Raw genomic sequence first — 26,721 nt, forward strand, 5'->3', positions numbered from 1 at the left:
TGATGCACATAATTGCTTGTAATCCTTTTTATAAAATGTATTTTGAAGGGATCTCTTCCACACCATAGAAGTTCAGTACACACAACGAGTGCCTGCACAGATATCCATAGAAGTTGAAGCAGCTGCGAATACAACGAACTTCGGTTGCTGCTCTGTTGTACAGAATCTGAAAATGGCGTATTTCCATCTGGGAAAGAAAGGGTAACACTGTCTTTTCATATTAATTTTAATAGACTAGTGGCTACTTTTGTTCGGCATTAAAAATGCTGGATAAAAAGTAAATACCACTTTAAAAAGTGGCTACCCCACACAATTTTACCCATCCATACTGCCTTCATCCCATTTTATATAAATGTAGTTGATTACGAGCAAAAAATAATATAAATGTAAAAAAAAGTCACATTTAAATAAAATATATATTCTTTCTGTATTTTTTTTTTTGTTGTAAATACGAATACTTTATTAAAAACTAAGTAACATTACATAGGACTCTCCCAGCTATCCCATTGGGATCGAAACTGAGAGATTTTACAAAAGTACTAGAGTTTTGAACAGCATTAATGTTCCCCATACTAGCCAATCTATTACAAACTTCTTCCGATATTAACCTAAAGTACTGTCTTCCAACAGCATCATCCTTCAAAGCTACTTCCACCGGCTGGGTAGGTGTATGATGGATGATTGTTTTATTTATGGACTTTAATTTCTTACTATCCTTAGCCAAAAGATGAGCTACTGAATTTGCTTCTCGGAAGCTATATCTGAGCAATGGTGTCCCCAATTGTGTCATTAACCACCTGCATGAGGAGATAAGATGATCATAAATTTGGTGATCTTTGTCAAAAAGAGATATTACCTTTGTGGAATCCGTTTCTATTTCGATTGGATGAAGCTTGAATTGGACTGCAACTCTTAGACCTGTTTCTAGTGCAAGGAGTTCAGCATGTGTGTTGCTAATGACATTAGTCAGTTTTTGGTACCCCACTATCCATTTGCCATTGTTGTTTCGTATGACTCCTCCCAAACCTCCAGTGTTGGTATTATTGGTATAAGCACTGTCGCAGTTAAGCTTAAAAGAATCCCTAGAGGGATTTTGCCATCTAATAGGGATAGTAATGATATTTAAGGGTGGATGATTGTAACCAGTGAGGTACTTGAATTCAGCGGCTTTGTTAAGAGTCGTGATGATTGAGACTCCATTGGAAATATTGTTAATGTTGTTGTTATTGCGGTTAAGCCAAATATGCCAAAGGCAGGAGGGATAGATATCTTCCCACTTTAGGGCTTTGAACGATATTGAGGGATTCATGAGTCTAACGGAATCCAACCAGTGAATATCTGTTGCGGATGGGGAGAGGTGCCTAAGTCATCCCAGAATTTTTTAGCTATGGGACACGTTAGGAAGATGTGATAAATATCTTCTTTATTTCTTCTACAAGCCGGACATATATCATCTATATTAAGATCTATGTGTAGGAGGTAAGTTCTAGTTGGAAGTTTTCTATGGTAGCAAAGCCAAAGAAAGAAGCAAATCTTCCTAGGAATTTTGAGATTCCAAATCCATGAGGTATTCATGGGTGGGTCTTTAGGAGGAGTTAGAATTATTATAGCAGATTTTAGATTAAAGATACCATTATTGGTGGGTTTTCAGTAGGCCTTATCTTTAGCAAGGGTTGAGGAGCTTATATGGATGCTTTGAATGGCATTTTGTATGTCACTAGGGATGGAAAAGGAGAGTTTGTCAAGATTCCATTCTTGATTAACAAGAATGTTCCTAACTAGCATGTGATCCTCATTGGCGTTAAGGGGACCATGGATTAGAGTTTTAAGAGGAGGAAGATTGGGAATCCAGCTATTATCCCACAATCTAACACTATCTCCATTTTCAATATTCCAAGCAAAACATTTATTACAAAGATTCCAACCATTCACAATATTTTTCCATATAAAAAAGTGTTCCTTGGTGAGGCTTTATTAGAGTATTGGTTAATAAGAGTCTTAGCCCAAGGGGTCATGGTATTATTGTAAAGACGTCATGTGAGATTTGCAAGAAGGGCTTGGTTTTTTATATTGGATTTGACTAAGCCAATTCCCCCTAATTCCTTAGGATTAGTAACTATATCCCAATTGATTAAATGGAGATGTTGTTTTTCAAACGTAGAACCCCAAAGGAAATTCCTTTGGATACGATCAATGAGCTTAAGGGTATATTTAGGTAAATGGAAGTATTGCATCACATGGTTAGGGATGTTACTAAGAGTTGATTGTATTAGTGTAGCCCTGTCAGCTAGGTTAAGGAAATTTAATTTCCAGTTAGCAAGCTTTGATCTCATATTGTCTAGAATGAAAAGGAAATCCTTATGATTGGGAGATTTATTGGTTATAGGGAAGCTCAGGTACTTGCCAAATTGTTTGCTAATAGAAATATTTAGAAAATTGGCGATTTTATCCTGTAGGGGTTGGGGACAATTAGTAGAAAAAATGATTTTTGATTTTTGGTAATTTATTTTTTGACCTGATAAATTGCAAAACATAGAGAAGGTAGTAGATATGGCCTCACAGGTTTTGTTATTTGCTTTGGCCATCAATGTAAGGTCGTCTGCGAAAAAAATATGGGATAATTCCGGTCTTTTTGGACTAAGTTTAATGGGGTCCCAAATTGCACAATCGACTTGGTGATTTATGCAGCGTGAGAGCATTTCGATACAGAGAACAAAATGTAGGGTGAAAGAGGATCTCCTTGACGAATACCTCTAGTAGGCTTAAAATAGTTAGTGCGAGTGTCATTGACTAGAATAGCAATGTTACTAGTGGTGATACATCTCATTATAAGATTGGTGATTTTGGGGAGGAAATTGAAGTAAACAAGAGTCCTATAAATAAAGGACCATTCCAGGTAATCGAAGGTTTTTTCTAAGTCTAGTTTTATAATCATATTAGACCTAGAGCCTTAAATATTTTTGAATTTGTTGAGAACCTCCTGGATGATAATACTATTATCGCAAGCCTTTCTATTCTTAATAAAGCTAGATTGAAAAGGACTAATAATCTTAGGTAAGAGGGGTTTTATTCTGTTAGCAATAATCTTTGTGACTACTTTGTAGATAATATTACAAAGGCTAATTGGACGATAAGTTTTTAGAAGATTAGCATTAGGCACTTTGGGAATTAGGCAGAGATGGGTGTAGTTAAGAGGTTCCGGAATTATTTTAGTTTGAAATAAGTAATAACTGAACTACCAACAGCTGGCCAAAAATTTTGATAGAAAAAAAGATGGATGTCATCCAGACCAGGAGCTTTCATTGGTTTAAAGGAGAAAATAGCATTAGAGATTTCTTGGCTAGTGACAGGAGCATCTAGGAAGTTTAAGTCCAAATTGTCAAAGCATTTTGGAGAGTTTATAATATCAGCCCTATTTGAGGTGGTGAGTGTCGTGGTAAATATGTACATAAAATAATCGAGAGTGTGGTTTGAAATTTCTAAAGGATCATCAATCCAGTTGCCTTCCTCATTTTTGAAATGAGAAATTTTATTGTTTCTTCTACGGATAAGGGTAGAGATGTGGAAGAATTTAGTGTTCGCCTCACCGTTATTAAGCCAATTAACTCTCGATCTAAGTTTCCAAAAATTCTCTTCCATTCTAAGGACATCGTTATAATCTTTTATAAGCTGGCTTTCAAGATCTAGGAGAAAAGAATTTCTAGGATAGTTTTGGGAATTTTGAATACCATTTATTCTAGATAGAAAGGTTCTCTTTTTTTTTTGAAAATATTTCTGAAAGCCTCTTTATTCCACTTAGTGCCTTCATGCTTAGAAAGAAGAAGAGCCTCATCAAAGGACCTATTGTTCCAACAAGTTTTCACAAGATTAGGAAATTGGGGATGGGAACACCATATAGTTTCCAACCGGAATGGCCTAGTTACTGGAGGACTAAATTTAGGGTTGAGCTTAATTAGGAGAGGGTTTATGGTCACTATAAGTTCTAGGCAAGTGATCCACTAAGGCATTTGGGTATTGATTGACCCAGCCTTCGTTTACGAAACATCTATCAAGACGTTCCATAATGAGCCCCTTACTTCTTTTCCTATAGTTTGTCCAAGTGTATTTAGGACCTTTAAATACAAGGTCAAAAAGATCACAATTTTTAACCAGATTCCAAAGCTTGGTAGTTTTATTAAAATTAACAGGTCGACCTCCCCATTTTTCCTCAGAAGAGAAAATATCATTAAAGTCACCAGTCACTAGCCACGGGACTTTATATTTTTTATATATATTAGTAATGTTGTACCACATTATCCTACATTTATAACTATCAATACTTGCATAAATAGTGCTTAAAAGCCAAGAGTTTTGATTGGGGAGTACCTTAATCATCGCATGCAGTTCCTGGTCTTCTCTAACAACCTCATCTATTGTGATCATGCTATGCATCCACATGATGGCAATCCCCCCTGAGCGGCCATCTGATGGTATTTCCACCATTTCCGAGAAGTTGAAATCATGTTGTAGAGGAACATGATCTTGCATGCGAGTTTCTAAGAGAGCAACAAAGCAGGGTCTATGGGTATCCATTATATCCCTGAAGGTCCTATGAAAGTTGGCATTATTAGCCCCCCTCACGATCCAAACTATGAAGTTAATTGGACGTGTCATTTGTAAAGGTTGTTTGTTGTGGTTCCCCTGATTCTCCTCCAAACGTAAAGGTGGGCCTTCCCTCAGAGAGGGGTTGAGCACCACTGCATATTTTCCTGCTGCAGGGTTTAGTAGGGGTCGTATGTCCATCGAGCATTTGAATAATGCTGTTGGGCAACTGATGATAGATTTCTTGTCCTGCCTCTCCTTGTAGAGCAATATTTCTATTTCTCTAAGGCTTTTAAACTCTATTCGAGATTCCCTTAAAGGTCTTGCTACTGCCTCCCCTTGCTCTGGTGGTGGATTTCCCAAGTTTTGTACATTGGGAGGTAGTTGGACATCCATTGGAGCAGGATCCTTTTGGTTCTGGGGTATCACAAGGTTGATCACATGTTGAGCCTGGTCTGCTGCTTGTCAGGCTAGGAAGATTGGGTTCACTTGGTTTTGTGGTGCGAAGAAAGGTAGATTATGTAGTGGTTGAACCACATGGACTGGGTTGAAGCGTGCAGGAGGGCCCCAGTGAACCTGCATGGCTTGGATTAGGGCTGGAGATGCATTTGGTGTTATTGGATTCAATATGTCGGTCAACCAGGTTTGGTTGACATAGTTGTTCATCGCTAATTGCATGCCCTCCATGATCAATTGTGCTAAGAAGTTTGAGTTCTGGAGGATAATGACAACCTCCTGACCCTCTATATCCAGGCTGAATGATGCTGCATAGCCCATGATCCCTCTCTCTAACCATGATTGAGGTTGGTGATTCACTAGGATAGGTGTTGTTGAGTAGATGAGAGGGTTGTTGTGAGGTGGTAGTGGTGGAAGGTTGTCCATTTGAGGGTGGTTTAGGCGTGGTAATCTGAGTAGAGTAGTTCTTCGTTGAAGGAGAAGTGGTAGACGAGGCATTGTAAGGATTATGGGAGTATATAAAATCTAAGGCTTTGCAGGGTACTTGAGTAGTAGTATTTTGTGGGATAGCTATGGAAAATATAGTATCCACTTGCATGGAGTCTGAATGGGTTTGCGTATGGATTTTAACCTTAGGGAGGATAGGAAGTTCGGATGCCATTTGTTGAGGGGAGAATGCTTGTTTTGCATGTAGTCATTTCCCAGTGGTTTGTCTTTAAAACTGTGGGTAATTAAGGATTTGGAGACATTCTGGGGAGCCAAGTGGCTAGTAGGCTAGTTTCCTTCGTTATTATTTGCCACGTGGCTTGTATTTTTTTCCATGCAAATCGGGTTGTGCATAGAGAATGTCGAAGGGCTATTTTGTCTCTTTTGTCTTATACTATTGTTTATTCTAGTATTGATTTGTGCCAGTTGGTTGTCATCCGACGTGTTCAAGATATCAAACTTGTTAACAGTGTCCAAACTAAAGTTTCGAGTAGTAGTGTTGGGATTTGTTGCAGGAGAAGTTTTTTTCTTTGTAAAAAAAATTTTGAGTGTTAATATATTTTCCGGTGTTGGCATAAAAATTTTTTGCCTTGATACCCCCACCTTCCTTGTAATCAGCTTTTTTTGTGGAGACTTTTGGATGAAAATTGCCTTTTGTGCGGTGATTTTTCTGTTTGGAGAAGGAAACTACCTTCCATTGGTCCTCCTCAACATGGTTTTGGGGGTCATTAGTGGATCTAGGAGAAGTAGTATTAGTTTGGGTAAGATCTTTACTGACGAAGCTGCAGTTAGACTTAATGTGGCCTAGTCTACCATAGCCTTTACAAAGAAAATTTTCACCTTTATAGAAAATAGGTTGTTTGTGACAACCTATATAGATGAAGGGTCGGACAGGGCGTTCTAGAGGAAACTCAATAAATAATCTAGCGTATCTACCCCTTAGGGTGGCGGATGTGCAAGCATCCACTTTTAAGAGCTTACCAATCTTATTACCAATTTTTGAGAGAATGGCTCTATCATAAAATTCCGTAGGGAGTTGGGGTAGCCTTAACCAGACAGCGGAGAAGTGAGCTTTTCATTAGAAGCTACGAAATTAAGAACTCATTTCTTGACAGACAAATAATGTCCATTGATGAGCCATGGTCCCTGGTGAAGAGCTTTGGGAGAATTTAACTATATAGAAATCATTACCCAAATCGATGAGGGGAAATTGTTCAGTAGGTTTCCATTGTTCGTGGAGCTTCTTTTTGAGATATTGATGAAGGATAAGCTTGCCAAATAATTTGATAATAACCGAGTATTTCCATGGCTCATAAAGCCTTTGCATTTCCTCTGGCGATAGAATAATGGGTTGATCGCTGTTTGGTGGATCTTCATGATATGAATTCCTCGGCGTGTCCTCATGGCAATCATTTGTTATGGGAAAGGAGGAAACTTGATGATCATGCAAGAAGGTTATTGGGTTTGGGGATAGGAGTTTATCTCTAAAGGAGTGTCGTTATTCATAGATCTAGCTTCAATTATTGGGTCAGGGGGTTTTGGAGGTATAGATGTGTCCATTAGGGTAGGGTCTATGGTGTGTTGGGACATGGAAAAGGAGTGTTAAGAAGAAGGGGATTTAGAGAGAAGGGAGAGCTTCTCTCTCTAGTAAGAAAGCTCGACCTTCATAAATCCTTTCTGTTTTAATTTATGTTAACATATTTTCTTTTGTGATTTTTTAAAAAAGAATAATTATTTTTTAAATTTAAAAATAATTTAATGTAAACTTATTCTGCCTTTAATGAATTTTTTTTTTTTACAACAAACACAAATACTAGATCATGCTTAAGACCACATTTAAATCTTCATGTTCAATCAAATAAGTTTCCATTAATTAAAACGGAAGGAGTACAAAGTATCAAAATGTTTGCCACCATCACACGTCTTTTTATTTATTTTCTCTTCTTATGTCATCAAAAATAAAATAAAAATACTAAAATTAAATAATATCAGAAAAAGAAAGGTGCAATTTCTTAGAACAGACTAAAAAAACAAAATGGAAGCAAAAGAGCATACCGTAATCTCTGCCTTGAGACCAAAAATGAAAAGGACGCAGTCAACCTTCGAAATACATCTGCAAAGACTCTTATTTTTGTTTCACAAATAAATTTATCTTTTTTACAGTATCAAATATTACCAAAATGCAAGTAAAGTTAAAAGGGCAGAGTGAACGAGGTAGATAGTTTTAGGCCTGGTTACGAGGCCCCAATGGAAAGATACATTTCATCAAACAAAATAAATATGTTAACACTTGGTATAACAAACTGCCTGAAGGGCTATTCCTACAGCATATCTCAGACCCTACGTCTTTTTTATATAGACGAGTACTGTTACAAGTAACTAATATATTTTTTATGAGATTTATTGGGGTGGTAAAATCAGCTTGTTCCAAAGTCCACCATCTCCCACCTAAATGGACGGAAAATGTACAGAACTTCTGGTGAGCCCCTGAAGAGAAGAGCAACACAAACACATACGGCCGCCATGGCCACCATCGAGAACATCGCAGGCCTGTACAGTAGGGATCGGCTCCGACTACCATAAGCCAGCTTCTTATGACATAGCCCACAGGGCCGAGAAATGGGTCTTCTCTCGGTCATTGATATCTCTAAGCTGTTGGTTGCAAACTCTTCTTCTTTCTGGTTGCTGTTCTCAATAGATGGAACAATAGGAATATCAACCACTATATGTCCGCTGATTGCTTTCTTGCTAATCTTCCTCTGCACCAGGTGAATGTAAGAATAATGTCCTCGCAGGCGTGCATAATCTTCTGGTGTGAAACCTGTGCTATCACGAGTATTCTTCCATGCTTCAATTGCCACCTGCATGGGGCAATTTTAGCATGTTTAGTGAATACAGATAAATAAATAGATCATAGCCTCACAAAAAAGGTAATAACTGCATCTGACAGAATGTTGTATAAGAACGAGGTCTGCAACAAGAGGAATTAAATACCTTTCCAGGATCATCTGTCAATGCATCTAGTACATCTTCAGATCCATCTATGCCAGCTGCAACATGAAGCGGTGTCAAGCCTGCAGGCCCTACACAATCAGGTCTAAACAAGAATTCCCCGTCAGCCTCAACCAGAGATTGGTATTCAGAACTTAGTTCATCTGCTACTTTCTCTGGAGTATATGTTAATAGCAATTCCACCAGAGGCCTAGAATTCCTACGGACAGCTCTATGCAGAAGACCCATCTCAGTGAGAGCAAATTTCAAAAAAGAGCTCTCTCCTGCACCCACAGTTCCACCGAGAAGAACGTTCAACAGTTTTTTAACTACTGCACACCATTCATGGTCTACGCAGAAATCAATAAGCCACTTGAACCGCTTCAAAGGATAGAGAACAGCGTCAGGACCAAAATGCTCTAATCTAGCCTTCAAATTATTTCTATGAAGCAGCCAACCCAGTTCATGAATAAAATCCATGGCTTGATTTCTTGCTTCCATATTATTTATCTGTCCCTTGACATAATTAGCTGAAGTCAAGTCTAGTTCACTCTCAAGCATACGGATCTCAGAGCAAACATCTTCCTCTGCAACTATGAAAGGGAAGAAGCTATTGCTGAGTCCGTGATCTTCAACCTGGATAAACAAAAGAATCTCAGCATGACTTAGATTGTACATCGCTTGAATGGGAATGTGTCAGATTCTTTTGAAGTTACAAAATGCATAACATTGTAACTGTTACATACTGTACACATCATATAGGCACCAGATATCTTTTATAGCATAAACACAGTACTGTAGAAATAAAAGCAACTGATATAGCTAAAGATGATGTGCACAAGACTCACATTTCTGCAATATATGCACTACCTCATGGTCATATTTTATAATTAAGAAAAAAGTGATAAATGCCTCCACATCTCGTACCATAGTAATTTATGTAATCCCGACTTAGTGTTCTCAATTTTATTTTCTATATCTCGCAAGTAGTTAATAAACTTTTATTACTCTGTTGAGCCATTTCTGAACTTTTAAAGAGATTAAAATCATGCCGAGTTTCCTGTTCCTTGTCAAAAAATAAAAGAAAAGAGCTGGTACTGACCAAACTTGGCCGGTAATAGCAGTGAAAATGAGAGACAGAATAAACTCCCCTCGTCAATTTTGAGGAATCATGTTCAAAGAGAGAAACAAGAAGATGAGAGAAAAGGTTCACCTCAATAAATCCTCTTCCAGTAACTGCTGGAACTGAACATGTGAAATCTAGGGATTGGAGTTTATCATCCTTGTCAATGCCATCAACATGTTCTTCTACCTCATTATTAGCTTCTGGAACCAGGTAATTACTTTCTAAAGCACAAAGTAACCTGCCAATAAAAAATGAAAGCAGAAAAACAAAGACTTAAGTTACTGCACTTCACTAACATATTTTGCTAGGAATATACCACCAAAATCCTCCTAAGTGGGATAACAGAAAAAGGGGCTTGTGCAATATCGCACGCATAATAATGATGATTGATGCATACCTTGTGGATGGCTTTGACAAATTATAGCCTTTGACTAAAAATTGAGCTCTCCCAGATACTGGCACAGCTATTGGTCTGACACTTAAAATTGTACTGTGCTCATTACTTCCAGAGGGCAAGGACATATCCAAAAGAACCTGACCTGCAGCACATAAACAGAACAAAGTAAAATCTCAGTGAAGGACAGTACTGATGCAAAAGTTGCCAGAAAAGATTTAGTGAAGCTGATTTTATATTTTGGGTTTGGAAAGGAATTCTAAATGGAAGAAGACATTAGATTTGAACAGACCATCACACACAAATGCGATTTGGTTCTGCACGCTAATGTAAATCCATCCTTTTGTCCAGAAACTATCATCACCATGGACATCCAAAAGCCTACTCAGACTGGAGTTCAGATCATAACAAAGCTGTACAAACCAATTAATTTACACGTCAAACAGGATTCCACAGACAGCCCACTACAAAATACAGGATTTCAATGAACATGCAGTACCTCCTCCCATGCAGACTCGGGAAGCCGCAGATATACTGTTAACACAACACAACCAGGCCGAATGTAGCTCTCAATCTCAGTAGGACTGTGAGATAACCAGTCAAGAATCTGAAATTTTAAACCATTCAAAGAGCATTTCAGAAAAAGAAAAAGTAAGACGGAGTTTAAGCCATCCAGAAACATACAACAAAACAACAACCATGTGTACTCAAGACAATGAAATACCTGAGCTCGTACGACAAATGGAAAATCACTAGGATCTTTCCCGAATAGTTTAAAAACAATCCGGTCCGTGCGTGTCTGCATCCAACAAAAATAAATTTTCAGTTCAGGAAAAGAAGGGATATCAAGTTAACTAGTCTTGGTTGTTGTCATCTTCCTTCTCTTTCATTTTGTAAGATACTCTTTCTTTTATAATAAAACCACAAACTTAAGCACCGAAAAGTACTAGATATAAGTTGGCGGACACAGTGTTTTTAAAGTAAAAAGCACAAAGAAGCGACGAGGTCTGCGAAGCTTGAAGTGCAATGGGAGAAGTGAAGCACATCCTTAGAAGTGACGTACAAAATTTACGAAAGGTCAAAGTACCGCATGTATATGAATAAGTACTATCACAAACAAGTATCAATTGAAAAAACTAATTTTAGCGTCCGAAATACAATGATGCTGATATTAATCTAACTCCCCAAAGCTGAGATTCAAAACATCGACTGCTTCTTGTTGGTGCACTCAACGCATCACCTGTTTGAATCACACTCCTCTCTACAGGACATGACTTTACCAATGAAGCGATAACACCTTGCTTCGCAACACTTTAAGCAACAAAAGATGACCTTTAATAATACTGAGCGAACTGGCAATTTGATGACATTCAACCTTTATCTAACTACATAATGCATCATCAAATAAGACCATTCTGCAATACTCAGAAACTGGCATGTTCTTAAGGATCAGAGAAACCATAATTAAATAGTAGTAAGAATTTTGCTGCCGGTTACTGGAACTAGAGCTTCTATAATTGCAGCCACCAGCTTGTTCGCGTTGCCTAGCATCAATCTTGGAGAAAAGGACCAGCAAGGGACATTTAACAGTTCGATGATCATTTCGAAACCCAGAGTACGATAAGTATTGCACTCTTAATGAATATTTTATTCCCTCTTTTTCTTTCCCCTGTTTTTACTCACAGTGTGTGAAAAGAACATCGAAGATAGTTAAAGGCGAAAGTAGGAGAGATAAGGGAAATTCAGAGACAACTCAAGACAGAACTTGATAGAGCGTACAAGTCAACCTCCAATGAAAGGAAGGGGAGAAAAGCAGAAATCACCACAATTCAGCTTCAGAAAGTTTATCATAATGTTAGCGGGATATTTCAATAGTAAGAATAGACCACCAAAAAAAGAGGTGATCTAAAGACGAAAATAGGAACTCAAGTGTTACCACTTAGACAGAAATTGACTTTATAATACTCAGACACCAAAAGTGTAAATATGGATCTATAGTTAGCAAGGTATTCCTCACACAGAAAGAGAGACTTCATTGATAGGTTTTAACAGGCTATAGAACTCGAGAAAACTATTATGATTCAAGCTATTGCCTCTGTCCCCTTATCAAACTTAGTCCACTGAAAAATGTACCCAATTCTAAGTCTCTGTGTCCAGCTGAGAAAAGGTAACTTGATCCCATCTTCAGATAAACCATTTCAATAAAAACAAGGGTATAAAGAAAGTAAAGAACGAAAAAAGAAGAAACCAACAAAATGAAATTTGCAGCACAAGTAAAAGTGTACTTAGATGATTATAGGAGTACCTGAGTGTCACCACTGGAACTGGAAGGTGACTGGGCAGAAGCGGAATCTGAATTACCACTTGTTTGAGGTGGACTTGACTGGTGAGAGTCCTGCTGTAACCAAGATGGGCACTGCACAGGGGATCTATCTATATCTTCTATATTGTCATCCGAATCAACATAAACATCATTCAAGTCAAAGTCAATCAACTTGCTCCTTCCAGTGGTACTTCCCCTGCCTTGTGCGTAAGCTTGAGAATTGCTTTGAATTGGGGGAAACAAAATGCCTGGGCTTTGAGAAGAAGCCGTCCGCGCATCTTCAAGCCTGACATCATGTGCATCCAACCTTTTCTGAGGCACCTCAGCTGCCGAATTAGTGAACTGATGTTCTTTGGCTCTAGGAGGTGCCTGTGAACCATTTGAGATCAAGGAAGCTAATTCTGGATTTCGAAGGATTGACCTATTGTTCAGCAAGTCTGAAGATTCTTGCAGAAGTCCGGATAAGCTTTTATCCCCGTTCAACGAACCCTGGCCGGCAATGCTTCTTAGTAGATGGGCCAAAAGGTCCTGATCTTCACTGTGGTTAGTTCCGTTGGCTGCAATATATGAAAATCATAACCTTGCAGTTAATTCTAAAGCACAACAACAACTACTACTACCACTATTCAATCCCCAAACAATTTGGGGTCTGCTTATGAATCCTCACTATAGCACAAGAAACAAAATTCTCAGAACCAAAAAAATAATTTAAAACTATTTGCAAATTCAAAACATAGCAGAAGAAAAACTAGGAATTACTCACAGTGCATATTGGAGAGCATTTTTAGCAGGCTCATCAAGGAATAACCACTAGCTTGTCCATCATTCGATGAATTGTTGTTAGCTACAGATTCTGATTGTGTCTTTCTCCTCCTTTTATTATGCCCAGCTAGGCGTCGACGACAACTTCGTTTTCCTTCATCAAACTCTTGAAGTGCATGAAACCTGTGTATCAAAAGCAGAATCTTTGGAATATAACCACAGAATTATTGAAAAAGCAATTTCCCAAGATGAAGCAACCAAACACAGAAAAAGATTAAAAAAATTTTAAAGGGATTCACATGACTTGCCATCAATCAATCCACTACTCAACATTCACAGATTATTCTAGGTCAGTTATATTAGTCATTCATATCATTTCCACTTTTTTCGCACCCATTTCATTCTTTTTATTATGCCGGGCTAGGATGAAACCCGTGTTTTATCCAAGCAGAATCTTTGGAATAATAAACACAGAATTATTCAGAAATCAACAGTCCAAACACAAACAACCAAACGCAGAAAAAGATGGAATTTTTTAAAGGATTCACAAGACTAGCCATCAATCAATTAATCATTCAACTACAACTCAATCCCAAATTATATAGATCGGCTATATTAGTCATTTATATAAAGTAAAAAAGAAATACCTGCTGCACTGCTGGCAGAAACGCTGCATAACATTCCCAACGAGAGCTCTACTAGCTTTGGAGTGCATCTCACAAACTTTATGCCGCCTATGGTAGTCTTTAGCTTTACTTAGATCGGTCCCACAATCATCAACCTGACATACAGCTCTTGTAGTACCAGTAACAGGTGCAGGTGCAGGTGCAGCAGCAGCCAATTTTGTCCTTTTTTCAGCTACAGGCTCAGCTTGTCCACCAAGCTTCAACGAAAGGGTCCCACCGGAATCATTTTCATCAACGATAATCACCCTTCTCCTTTTCTCCAGTTCCCTCCTCTGTTGTTCTATCCCATGATTTGTTTCGTCTGAACAGGAAGATGAACTGTTGGATGAAGCCACCAGATTCCCAGTTTCGACTGGAAAAAACTGCCTGCTCTGGTAATTATTAGAAGGGTTTTGACGAAGAGGAGTCGCAATAAAAAGATCTCCGTCCCATTTCCAATCAGTTACATCCCACTCTAAGCTCCTCTTCCCTAATCCTCGCAGATCCGGTCCTCCCATATGGTAATAACGCTCTCCCACACTCGCTTCCATCTAAGCTCCTTTTTGTGTGTGTGCACGCGCGCGTTTGAAGATCTAAATCCGGAGATTTAGGTGATTGATGATCGGACAAGTTTGAATAACAGATCAAAAGTCAAAATTGAGAAGAAATAAAAAAGAAGAAAGATGAGAACTAATCACTAATCAGCTTCGGTACGACCCCAAAAGTCGAGTACAAAGAGATGACAACCATGATACCGATTAACAGCAAGCCACATACCCACACCTAATTTCAGCGTTGACTAAGGAAAAGACTCGTGAATTTGAAGCATCTAGAACCGGAAATCAGATAATTTAGCTCAACAAAGAAGAAAGAACTTCTTTCCGGCGGTCAGGAAACGGCGGGAAGAAGGGGACGGCGGCGACCGACGGTGAAGAAAGGACAAAGGAAGGTGGTTAGGGAGTTGGGAGGTGGGAGGTGGGGGAGGGGGAGCGAAAGGTTCGGATGAATGATAAGATTAGAGAGGAATATGAATGTGAATGTGAAAGGAAGCGTGTTGTATAGGAGGGAGTAGTGGGTGTGCTCAGCTGTACATGTACTGATGCGGTGGTTTTGGGTTTTCTCTTTTTCTTTAAGTAGTGTGTATACTGTTTTTACTTTCTTATTTGCTCTCTTTCTTTAAGCAGTGTACTATTTTACTTTCTTAATTTCCTTCTTCTTTCCTCACGTCTCTCACATCACATTTGTCCATGATAATTACACAAATTACAAAACTACTTCAATAATGTTCAATGTAGTATTGCGTTATATTCGTTCGGCAATCTAGGACTTTACACCATTAAGCGCAAAGCATGATAGTGTATATATACTTATACAATGTAAAAAGTTTTGTAGTCCTTAGTTACATTGTAACTATTTTGTTAGCTTGCCAACCAAAAAGGTTTGCCCTTTCAAATATGTTCTTGTATTTGCTATTCTTTCGGTTCAAAATATGTGATTTTTTGATTGTTTTCATACATATTAAGAAACTCACCTTTTAATATTAATTAGCAATGAAATTGACCATATTAACCTTTACTATCTCTTCATATAAACACTCCTAACACATACTCCAACATTAATTACTTAAAGGGCAAAGTAGAAAAAAAATAATTAATTCATTCTTAAAATCTGAAAAAATCACTTATTTTAGACCGGATGAAGTATTTATTACTTCGTATACTAAAATATCTTTTCAATAAATCAAGATACTTTCAAACCTTTTTTGGTAATACATAGCTCTTTAACCTAACTTTTTGTAGGTGAGTATGTACAATAAGTTTGTTGCCCCTACTTTATTTTTATTTTTGCTTAGGTTCCTATATTTAATTTGGTAAATATATTAAACTTTGAGCCCTTCAAAAATGCTTGAAAAGTTGTGAATGATGATGAATAATTATGCACAAAAATAAATCTAAAATGCTGATAACAATAACTTTGAAGAACTCATTTGATATTGGGAGAGTACTCTATCAATCAAATTTTTTTAGTAATTCTAAAATTATAATTAGATATCTCTTTGATCTTAATTTGAAAATATAAATTTAGTATAATAGAAAATAAATTTCAATACTTTTTAAAAATTAATAGATTAGAATCTTGAAAATAAAATAAAAAATATTTAAAATTTATCCTATTTACTTAATTAAGTGGGAATATAATAGAGGAAAAGGGAGAGATGCTTAGCAAGTGATCAACTTGTAATCTCATATTTATTAAATATGCCTGATGGTCACATGCTATTGAAACAAAGATATTTTTTGTTTCTTAAAACAATTTAATTTTTCAAAAATCATATAATTTTTAATTGGTTGGGTAGCGGAATTTTCTTTTAAAAATAAAGCATTAATGTGTTAATGACAAACTAAGTTAATTCTTGGACTTTGTTTTAATAAATTTGGGTCTTTCTGAATTTCATCTAAACCTAGACTTTAATCACCATATTTTTTCTAGCATAAACTATGGTCATATGAAATTATGAGTAGTTAATCAATAAATACCAAAATAATCTATTAAAATATCTTCTTTATTTCTACCTTTAATTAGAAATTATATGCCCACAAATTCATCAAATATTAAAATATCTTCTTTAATTTATGATTATAGTCCATTTGGAATCATTTTGCATAATTAAAATTATGTTATTAAATATCAAGTTACCTTTGTCCCTTTGATATATGCTTCTTCCTTAGCACACTTGATTTCTTATAAATATTTCTTTTAATAAATTATCTAATGATATGATCAGAAAACATAAATAATGAATAATAAATGGTTATGAGATGATCTTAAAAAAGTTATGCCTAAAAATGTAACACAAATTACTATTATTATTATGAATTTTATTACCTTGATTTTGGGCCCGGGCTCAGCACGAGCTTTGTAGAACTAGTTATAGTATATAATATAACAACAATTTAGGAAGAAATATTCTCTTATGCTCGCCTATAATAATTTAAATAGAAGAAAATACTCCTACAAATAGCTTTTTTGTTAATTTTTAATTGATCTTTGTGAAAAATATTATATATTTAAAATAACATTTCTAATGAATTGCAAAACCAAATCTTCCTCAATTATGCCACAATATAAGTATTACGAAACGCTCTAATAGCTAGTTTAGGAGTTAGGGAATTCAAAAAATGGAAGAACTGCCATAAATTTTAACTTACTTTTGTCGCTATACTAAAAGTTTGTCTTATGTTAACTTAATTTAAAAATTTATATTTATACACAAAAATTATCTATACTTATTTGCACAATGCGATTTTTCAATGAAGGGTCCAAATGAATTCTCGGGTCAATTGAATTTTTGGTTCTTTACAAATTAATTTTTAGTTTATGTTATTTTTACAAGAGAATTTTATTTTTATACATAAGAAATCTAAAATAACACACACAAAATTTGAAAAAATCTTTTCTTTTGTTCAAATTATAAGTGACCATTGTTTGACCAAAAAGTGTTAAGCCCTTTTTAGTTAAACCAATTTAATGAATGGATGAGGGGTGAATCCAAGTTAAAAGTAATAAATCTTTGACCCGAAATCTAACAACTTAGATGGTCGAGTTAATGCTCAATGATTAGATGTAAATATGAGAGTGAATGCATGCAATAAATGTGATAAATGACAATTAATGTAATAAGAATCAATAAGTCATCCAAATGTTGGATGAGGTGGATGATTCATTCTTCAGAGGCAACGTGTGACAGCATGCAATAGCAGTGAACAATGTGTCCTCGGATCTTGTGAACTAAAGTAGAATGTTACGTGATGGAATCAAACAAAAGAGGCAAGACAAGTTTTTTGTATATTCTTGATAGTCAACTCTTTTATAAGATGTTCCTTTACAAAAGTTTTGAAAAATCCCTTTTTGTTTCCTTTCTCTTCCTATTTATAAGGAAAATCCTTAAAACCCCTTAAAAAGTACAAAATGGGGGAATATTCAATAGAATATTCCTGCTCGCAACCCTAGGAACATTAGAATTGCTGCATCCGTTTACTCGCTCCTCGACCTAGACGTGGGTCTCCCCTTTTGGGCGACTCCTTTCCACTGAACCATACTTGGTTTTGACCTCGACCTTATCCCGTCCATCTGTATTTGCTAAACCAGATCTAATTCGTTGAGCTGATTTTACCCATATCTAATCACAAAGTATTCTGCCATGGTGGATGGGCTAAATCAGCCGAGGTCATGTCGATGACAGATCGGTTCAAAGGTTGTGGTTGGCGTGGCTAACGTAGGATGACGTCATGACCACGTGCGTCATCATTACCCGTCTTCCCGATGCAATGCGTCGTTTCTAGTGCCTCTGTTGCTTCGATCTTAGCGCTGATGACAATCTTTATGCATCGATCTTAGCGTCACAATGCCTTATAAATAGGGAAAATGATATTTAAAAATGAGACTTTTCGAAATTTTGTACTCCTTTGGCACTTTTGCTTGTTCTTCTACTTCTTCTCTAACCATTGCTTCCGATTTACCTCTGCTTTTTAGTTCTAGATTTCCCGTTGATCAAACACTTTTTCGTTGATACCCAACTTTCGGTTCTACTGTACACACGTCTCTTGTATAAATGACAAACTCTCCTCACTCTTCTGATACAGTTTCCGATGCCACCCCTTTATCGGTACATATGCCTACCGGTAGTGGAGAACCCACGATTGCGGAGGATGAAAGTTTTCCTATCGCGAAGGAGATAATTCCTCAAGAACAACTTTTAGAAAGAGCATGCCCCCGCTCCTGAACAGGCATTATCAGCCATGGGGTCGAAGCAAATATCTGAACTGCGGTCTAAATTCTACATTCCTTCTCACGTCGGTATTGTTCTGGCGGGGAACGATTCAATACAAGTTCACCAACCTGGGTATTAAGCATTCTACCTATACCCATTTTTGGTGGGTTATTCTCTTCCTCTTCCCTCACTTGTTGAGGAGTTCTGCCACTTTTACGGTGTCTGCCCGGCATAACTTTCCCCTTACCTATATAAAGCTTTTTTGATGCTAGCGAAGTTTGTCGAGTTTGCCAGTTGCGAAGTCTCCATTCGTCATCTACTGCATCTCTTCTCGCGCAGTTTCTACAGGTGCAAGCTGATTCATCTCCGTCACCGTGGGACTAAAGTATTGGTGATGGGGATGGATGATAAGGTGAATCGCGGGTTCTAGTGCAATTACTTCTTTGTCAGGACTGAGCACGTGGTGACGGATCCAGTTGGGTTCCCCGAGCAGTGAAACTTCAACCGTAATGGCTTTTTACGGTTCGTCTTGTATTTTTGAATCTCTTTTTTTTTGTTTCTAACTCGCTTGTCTTTCTACGTTCAGCTGGTAAGCGTCTACCTCCGTTGGTTTCTGATATCGAGGACTGGGTAACTCGTGTCTTGCCACATACCGTGGGGATTCGTGACTGGATGGCCTTTAACAAGCGGTTTGGTCTTAAGCCTTTGACCAGTGAATCTAATTTCTATTTCCACGACCTTCGCTTTCGTTATAGATTAATAATGTCTCGTTGTCGTCCTCGGTTAAACATGATTTTACCTGTGCCAGGTCTGCGAGCTTCCAAGAAGGCGAAGGCTCCAGTGCCAGCGTTCCGACAGGCCGTTGCGTCGGCTGGAATGCAATTTCGTACTGGTTGAGTCTGTACGGGGTGGTCAAACTCTAGCTCCGCTGTCGGGTGATTCCTCCCCACGGGCAGCCATCACATCTTCTGAGACCTCTGATCACCATGTACTATATCTAGTTGATGAGTCATCTCATGACGAGGGGGAGACGATACCCATTAAAAGATGAAGGGTGGAGATTGGAAGGGCCGATGCTGCTGATACCGAGTCGGAAAGGCCCATTGATTTGGATGCGAAGGCGGCTGCCTTACTGAATGTTGAGGCTGCTCCCACACCGGCTATAGTCACCGAGGAAAGACAGTCAGCAACCGAGGCGACCTACGACAGGAGGGAACCTGCTCGGATAGTCGGAGTCAACTCATCTTCAGCGGACGGAAGGGATAGAACCATCCTCGTAGAAAAGGATGGGTCGGGTTCTAACGTCGACCCTAAGGAAGTGCGGGCTTTTAATGAGAGGTTTACCCGAGTGGAGATAAGGACAGAGGGAATTGATCGGCACATAGTCATCCCCGTAGATTACGACCTCTTGGCTAACTCAGAACGGGCTGTACCGGCCTTCGCTCCCTTGTGCGCGGATTCTGAGAATAGGACGCTGCAGATGCTGAAAGATGAGTATCTATCATTGGGTATATCTGGTATGGCCTTGCGAGTAAGTTTGCTTTTCCCATGTTAGGTTAGTTCATTTCGTAGGTGTAACTTGTTTCCACTGACCTCTTCTCTTCTTTTTTTGCATGTCAGAATCTTATCATGGAGATTGAGCATGATTAGCAGGAAGAGCGGAGGACGGCCATTTTCAAGAAGATGGTATCTAAGTACAGAGAGTTCCGTTCTAAGAACCGAACACTAGTCGACTTACTCAGCCAAGACGACCAGTTTCAGCCGCTCCATGATGGGCTTAAGTAGAAAGACGAGGAACTGAAGGAGAAGGACGAGGATTGAGGGAGAAGGACGAGGAACTTTTGAGGGCCATCGGCAGATATAGCTTGCTTGAGGAAGCATTAAAGGCTAAAGAGGACGAGCTCGAGGTGAGTAAGGGAGTGATGGCCGAAAATGCTGATCTTCAGGCGTAGGTGGCGTCTTTAAAGGTTGAACTTCAGTAGAGGGAGGAAAGGGCCGTCGACTTGAAGGATGAGTTGAGTGTCAAGGTCGATGAGTTGGCCGTTGCAGTATATGCGATGATCCTAGAAGGCGCCCTCCGTGTTTGCAGGTCTGAGCGGGCTACTGAGGCGGAAAATTTGGCGCTTAAGGAGGCAAAATTTAAGGAGTGGATCATGGGTTTGGAAGTGGAGTTGTCTGAGTTGAATGAACAAGTTATCTCCCTGAGGGCCGAGAAAGCACAATAGCAGGCACAACCGTCTACATCTCACACTTCCGCCGATCCCGGTATGTCGCGGGAGTTGTATGACATGTGGGTCCATGCTGAGGCCTAACTTGACATATACAGGTCTCTAAAGGCGGTTGGGAAGATTTTTGAGGCAAAATTTGAGGATGTTCATGTCAAGGCACGTGCAGCTCGTGATGCCTGTGGTTATGATCCTGGTACGCCCAGCGGGGATAATGACGAAGATGACTTAGATGTGCTTGCCTCTAACCCTTGGTACGAAGATGAGTATGGTGGTGACGTCGGCGATGGGGGGAACAACGTGGCGTGAAATCTTTGAACTTGGATGTGTTTTTGCTGTTCGCTTTTTGTGGGGGGAACCTTTCTAGCCCTTTGTAAAAATGTATTGTAATAGAATGATTGTAATGGAACTATTGTCTTTTGTTGTATATTTCTAGATCTCCTTTCTTCTTTTTTCTTTTGTGAGGAAGTCCTTGACTTTTGGTTTGGTTCGAACGAGATCATTGATTCAGATAGAGTCGAGTGTAAGTTAACTCGAGTGAGGTCGAATGTAGGCTAATTCGAACGAGGTCGAATGCAGATTAATTTAAACGAGGTCGAATGTAGATTAATTTGAACGATGTCAAATGTAGGTTAATTCGAACGAGGTCGAATGTAGGTTAATTCGAACAAGGTCGAATGTAGGTTAATTCGAACGAGGTCGAATGTAGGCTAATTCGAATGAGGTCGAATGCAGATTAATTCGAACAAGATTGAATGTAGATTAATTCGAGCGAGGTCGAATGTAGATCAATTCGAGCGAGGTTGAATGTAGATCAATTCGAGTGAGGTCAAATATAAGTTTCCTTTGCATTGGCGTGATGTACAAATTTGGTGGAAGTGTGTAAGAATGTCATTGCTTTGTTTATTCATTGGAGAATATTACATTTCTTTTCAGTCCGTACATACATTCGAGGAGTCCGAGTCTATCTAGTCCCTTCATCGCTTGCCCTAGAGAAGTAGTCAATAGGCGGGGCGATGAACTTAATACTTAAACTCTGAGACACCCCCTTTATCGCCTCATTAAAAGCCTCCCCGAGAAAACCCAATTGGGACAAAACTCGGGTGAGGGAAAAAGAGTACAACTTGGAGGACGTCCCTTTTCAGAAGTTGAAGTATTTGAGATGGGTGACGTTCTAATTGTTTGGTAGTAATTTTCCCTCCATTGTTTCTAGCTGGAATGATCCTTTGCTTGTTGTTGCCGTGATTTTGTATGGCTCGTCCCAATTGGTTCCCAGTTTGCCTTCCCATGGATCTTTGCTCGCTTGCGTATTGGCTTTGAGTACATAGTCCCCTACCTTGAGTGGTCTTACTTTGGCTTTTTTGTTGTAGTATTGTTCTGCTTGCTGTTAAGGCTGTATTGTGGGCCGGTCTGGGACCGGGACCGGCCCAGGACCGCGGGCCAAACGGGCCTAATGGGCCGGTTCAAATGGGCCTGGGCTTAAGTGGTGCAAAAGACCACGGCGGGCCGGTTCAACACAAATAGCCCGTGAGCCCGGGACCGTTAAGCCCGGGACCGGAAGGCGGGCCTGGGCCGGTTCAACGGCTATTTTTAAATTTTTTTTTTTAAAAATGCCCAACGACTAGATTTTAAAATCTGACCGTTGGGCTTCAAAATTGGTCCGTTATGCACTTTAAAAAATAGTCATTTGGCCCCCAAACTTTGCTTTAACCCAAAACTTTTTATAATTACACTTTTTCCCAATTCTCAACTATAAATACTCCCCCCCTCCATTCTTTCATTTTTACTCACAAATTCATCAATCTCTCTCTAATTTTCTTCTATAATTGCTTACTTTATTATTGCAATTTCGTGAAAAATTGTGAAGTTGGTGAATTGAAGTATTCAAGTCTTCAACGATATTCAATTTTCAAGAAGTTGTTCGTCAATTCGGTAAACTCGTTCCAACTCTTAAGTTTTAATATTAGTTTTGTTAGTTTTATTTAGTATAATTATAATTAATATAGCATTTTCTTTGAATTTTTTTTTGGTGGTAAGGGTAAGGGAAAATCTAAAATTGGTGAATCTAGTAGCCAAGCTACTACTCTTCCCCCGGCTTCCCGACCCAGACCTGTTACCCGTCCTCCTCCACCTATTATTCTTAATAGTGATAACCCTTGTTTTCAATTTTTCGATAGTTAATTTTGCCATGATGTTGCACCAGGTCAACAATTAAATGAAGAAGTTATGAATGCTTTTTATCCTAATGAAACTATCTTTGAAAATGATGATTTAGATGAAACGCAACCGGATTTAGATGATACACCTACTAGTCCTGTTAATAACCCAAATGATGCCCCTCCTGACCCTCCTCTAGTAACCCCTACTTTTAATAGACAACCTGCTAAACGGCCTGAAACATCTCTTGTTTGGCACTTTTTTACTCAACTAAGAGAACAAAATAAGGCTAAGTGTAAAACTTGTGGGTCTCAACTAGTTCATAAATTTACTGGAGACCGTAGCGGTACGGGTAGTTTGACTAGACACATATTAAAACACCCTAAGGATAAAGCTAGATTTTTACAAATGAAAGTTGCGCAAGAGGGAACAAGTGTAGATAGTACGGTTAACCCTAGTACATGTTCAAATCTAGTTCAACCGGGAATTAACACTGTTATCGGTAGCATTTTATATTATGATCCAAATAAAGATCGTGAAGAATTGGCAAAAATGGTTACTGCTATATGCTTACCCTATAGTTTTCCTTCTAACCCTCATTTTGTGCATTATATTAGAAGAGTTTTTAATCCTACTTATAAAGGATGACCTCGCTCAACCGTAAAGAGCGATATTTATAAATATAAACATGAATATGAACAATAATTGTGCTATTTATTTACTCATATAGATTGTCGCATTGCTATTACTAATGATATTGGTAGAAGTGGTAATGACTGTGATTATCTAACTGTTACAAGTCATTGGATAAATGAGGAGTGAATAATGCAAAAGCGCATTATTTCTTATAGAATAATAAATTCACGCCACACATGTAAGTTTATTGCTAACACAGTTGCAGATATTTGTAGATATTTTTGCATTAGAGATAAAATTATGTCGGTTTCAATGGATAATGCTTCTAGTAACACTAATGCTATAGGGTTGCTTACAACTACACTAAATCCTGCATTTAGTAATATTTTTCATGTTAGATGTATTTGTCATATTTACCATTTAATCGTCGGTGCTACTATGAAAGTTTTAAATGTAGAAATTGAAAAGGTTAAAATGGCTCTTAATTGGCTTTTTTATTCAAACCGTAGAAGTAGACTTAGAGACTATTTTAAAAATGTGATGAATTTGGCCTTAGAGAAAGAAAGGTTCCTAAACCTTGTCCGACTAGATGGAATTACATGTATGAAAGTTTAGTTGTTGCATATGAATATAGAAACCTAATAAGCGCAACGTATAATGCTCGTGTAGGTGATGGTGATGATGATGATGATGATGATGAGCACCTTACAAATCAAGATTGGAGTAATGTTAAAATGCTTGTAGACTTTTTAGAACAATTTCATATTGCTACAAATGAATTATCTGGTCAATATTATCCTACTATTTCTAAATGTTTAGTTTATATTGCAGCACTTGTAGATTTATTTACTCAATTTTCAGAGGGTGGAGTAATTTATCAAGAAGCTATTAATTCTATGAAAGCTAAGTTTAAAAAATATTTTTTCCCTATTCCCCCTATTTTTGGTGTTGCTGCATTGTTAAATCCTACAATGAAATTAGGAGGTCCTCACTTTTGGTATTCAAAAATTTATAACGCTTTATCACTTTCAGCTGAGGAATTTGCTACACTTGGAGATGCAAAAGCCTCAATTAAAATAAATGCTCAAATAATTTATAATACTTATCAACTTGCCTTAGATCAAGCTAGACCAAATGTTCCAACTCCTACTTCGTCTAGTTCGCAAGCATCTAAAAGAACTGCGGGCCTAAAAGCCCTTAGTTCTTGGACGGAATTCAGGGGTTCTCAAGGTGATAATTTTGGTGATAGTTCACAACTAAATGAGCTTCAAGTTTATTTGTCGCAGGAACTTGAATCAGAGAATCCCGACGGCTCCTTCGATGTTTTGGAATGGTGGAAGGACAAACAAAAACACTATCCGGTTCTTTCAAGGATGGCTCGAGATATTTTAAGTGTTCAAGCTTCAACAGTGGCATCGGAGAGCGCATTCAGTCAAGCGAGACTTCAAATCGGTGATCATAGAGCGTCTATGAGGGAGAGCTTGGAAAAATCAGTACTCTTCAGAGATTGGATCCGTTCGGAAAGAAGAAATTTTGGATTTACAGAATCACAACCGAAGATAGATGAAGCTTATGAAGAAATTCTAGCGGAACTTGCGCAGGATGTTGCTTCGCCCGGAAGAGGTGATGAATAAGCTTCTTTTCCACCACCACCAACGGAAATTTCTCTGGACCTTGAAGGATTTATGATATTTGTTAGAGATAACTTGTATTTTGGCACATCTTCCTTAGTTTTTTTTCCTTTTAATGGTGGTATTAGTACCTTGTTGTGATCATTCCATTTGGGGGAGGAAGACTAAGAAAGATATTGTCATTCTTTGTTAATGTCGTAATAGTAAAATATATAAGACATTCCCTTGAATATTTCTTTGCAATTTATTTTGTGTTTAAATTTGATATAGTATATATATTATATATCTAATACATATAAACTATATATATATATATACTATATATAGTTATATATGAGCAATCTATGATTAGAAAACGAATGTCTATTATAAACAGTAGACTTATCATCAAATTTAATACAAATCCTACCATCTGGGTTTTGAGTAACATGCGAACAATCAGTATTTGACAAGTCATTAGTAATCTGACTTGGGGATATAACCGAATTTAAAGTCCAAGTAGTTGGGAAATTAATTTCTTCCCACCTAATAGGTATCCTAGTGGTGACTTTGGACCTTGCAAAATTGATTTCTACTAATATGGTCTGATCCGATGTATCGTATAACTTACATCGAGGATTTAAAGTAGACAATAATTTAAAATATATCCTACTGTTTATAATAGACATTCGTTTTCTAATCATAGACTTTTACCTGCTCTTCAACATATTTCTCCTGTCGAGCCAGTCTATAGTCCAGCTCGAAATCATGCAGCATCGTTACACACTATCGCTACAAAGGGGAGTAATAAGTCTGTCGAAAGGGTTAAAATTAACCCACAAACAAATATTGTTCAAGACAATGACAATATTTCTGATAAGGATATTCTTTCTGTATCCGAAATGGATTTCGACCCCAATGATACTTAATGATTCCACACCAAATTGATTTTAGCCCAGGTTCACGGGCAAGAAAATATATTCAAAAGGAATTTTTTAGTGATAAATGGAGCCAGTTTAAAACTTGATTTTTTGATACTTATAGCAAAGAAGATTTAAACAGTATTTCTCAAGAATTTTACGAAAATTGTGCTTTGCATAATCAAATTATGTATTTTGTTCCTTGGTTTATAACAACGTATTTGCCTCTTTATATAAAGGTGTTAGAGAGATCTTATAAAGATGGGAGTGGTAATATTACTAAAGCTATTTACCCTCCTCAAGCCCCCTTTATTTTACCTAATAATACTGGTATTACCTTCACTGCTTTTCAAAAATTTATTGACGATAATGTTGCAGCTGTTAGTATCGTAGAAATTAATAAATTGATTTCTCAAAACAATTATTTGGGTTTATATGTAAAAATTTTAGGTGAACATATCGGTTCTCTTGATAAAAAATTGGATGATTTGACTGCTTTAATAAAGAAGATGAGTACTAACAAAGGACCAACCGATATTGCCTCCACTTCGGGAATCAAACCGGTTGATCAAACAGTTCTTACTCGTGTTCAAAGGCCTCCTGAGGTTCAAGATTTTA

The 26,721-nt window shown here is 37.8% G+C and overlaps 2 protein-coding genes across 2 annotated transcripts; both read right to left on the reverse strand.

The window, feature by feature from the left end:
• Positions 1-469: 469 nt before the first annotated feature.
• LOC107763045 (uncharacterized) lies at positions 470-1,309 on the reverse strand. Its single transcript, XM_016581463.2, has one exon. It carries the CDS (start codon positions 1,307-1,309, stop codon positions 470-472), a length of 840 nt encoding a protein of 279 aa, XP_016436949.2.
• A 6,433-nt stretch (positions 1,310-7,742) lies between these two features.
• LOC107763047 (squamosa promoter-binding-like protein 1) lies at positions 7,743-15,062 on the reverse strand. The gene is made up of 10 exons (XM_016581464.2): positions 13,767-15,062; positions 13,121-13,302; positions 12,340-12,914; positions 10,759-10,833; positions 10,534-10,641; positions 10,327-10,447; positions 10,038-10,179; positions 9,728-9,878; positions 8,518-9,150; positions 7,743-8,384 (listed from the first exon to the last, which is right to left on the reverse strand). The coding sequence occupies exons 1-10, from the start codon at positions 14,333-14,335 to the stop codon at positions 7,941-7,943; spliced, it is 3,000 nt and encodes a 999-aa protein (XP_016436950.2). The 5' UTR covers positions 14,336-15,062; the 3' UTR covers positions 7,743-7,940.
• Positions 15,063-26,721: the final 11,659 nt, after the last annotated feature.

This window comes from Nicotiana tabacum, chromosome 22 (genome assembly GCF_000715075.1).
Source record: "Nicotiana tabacum cultivar K326 chromosome 22, ASM71507v2, whole genome shotgun sequence".
Classification (NCBI taxonomy): Eukaryota; Viridiplantae; Streptophyta; class Magnoliopsida; order Solanales; family Solanaceae; genus Nicotiana; species Nicotiana tabacum.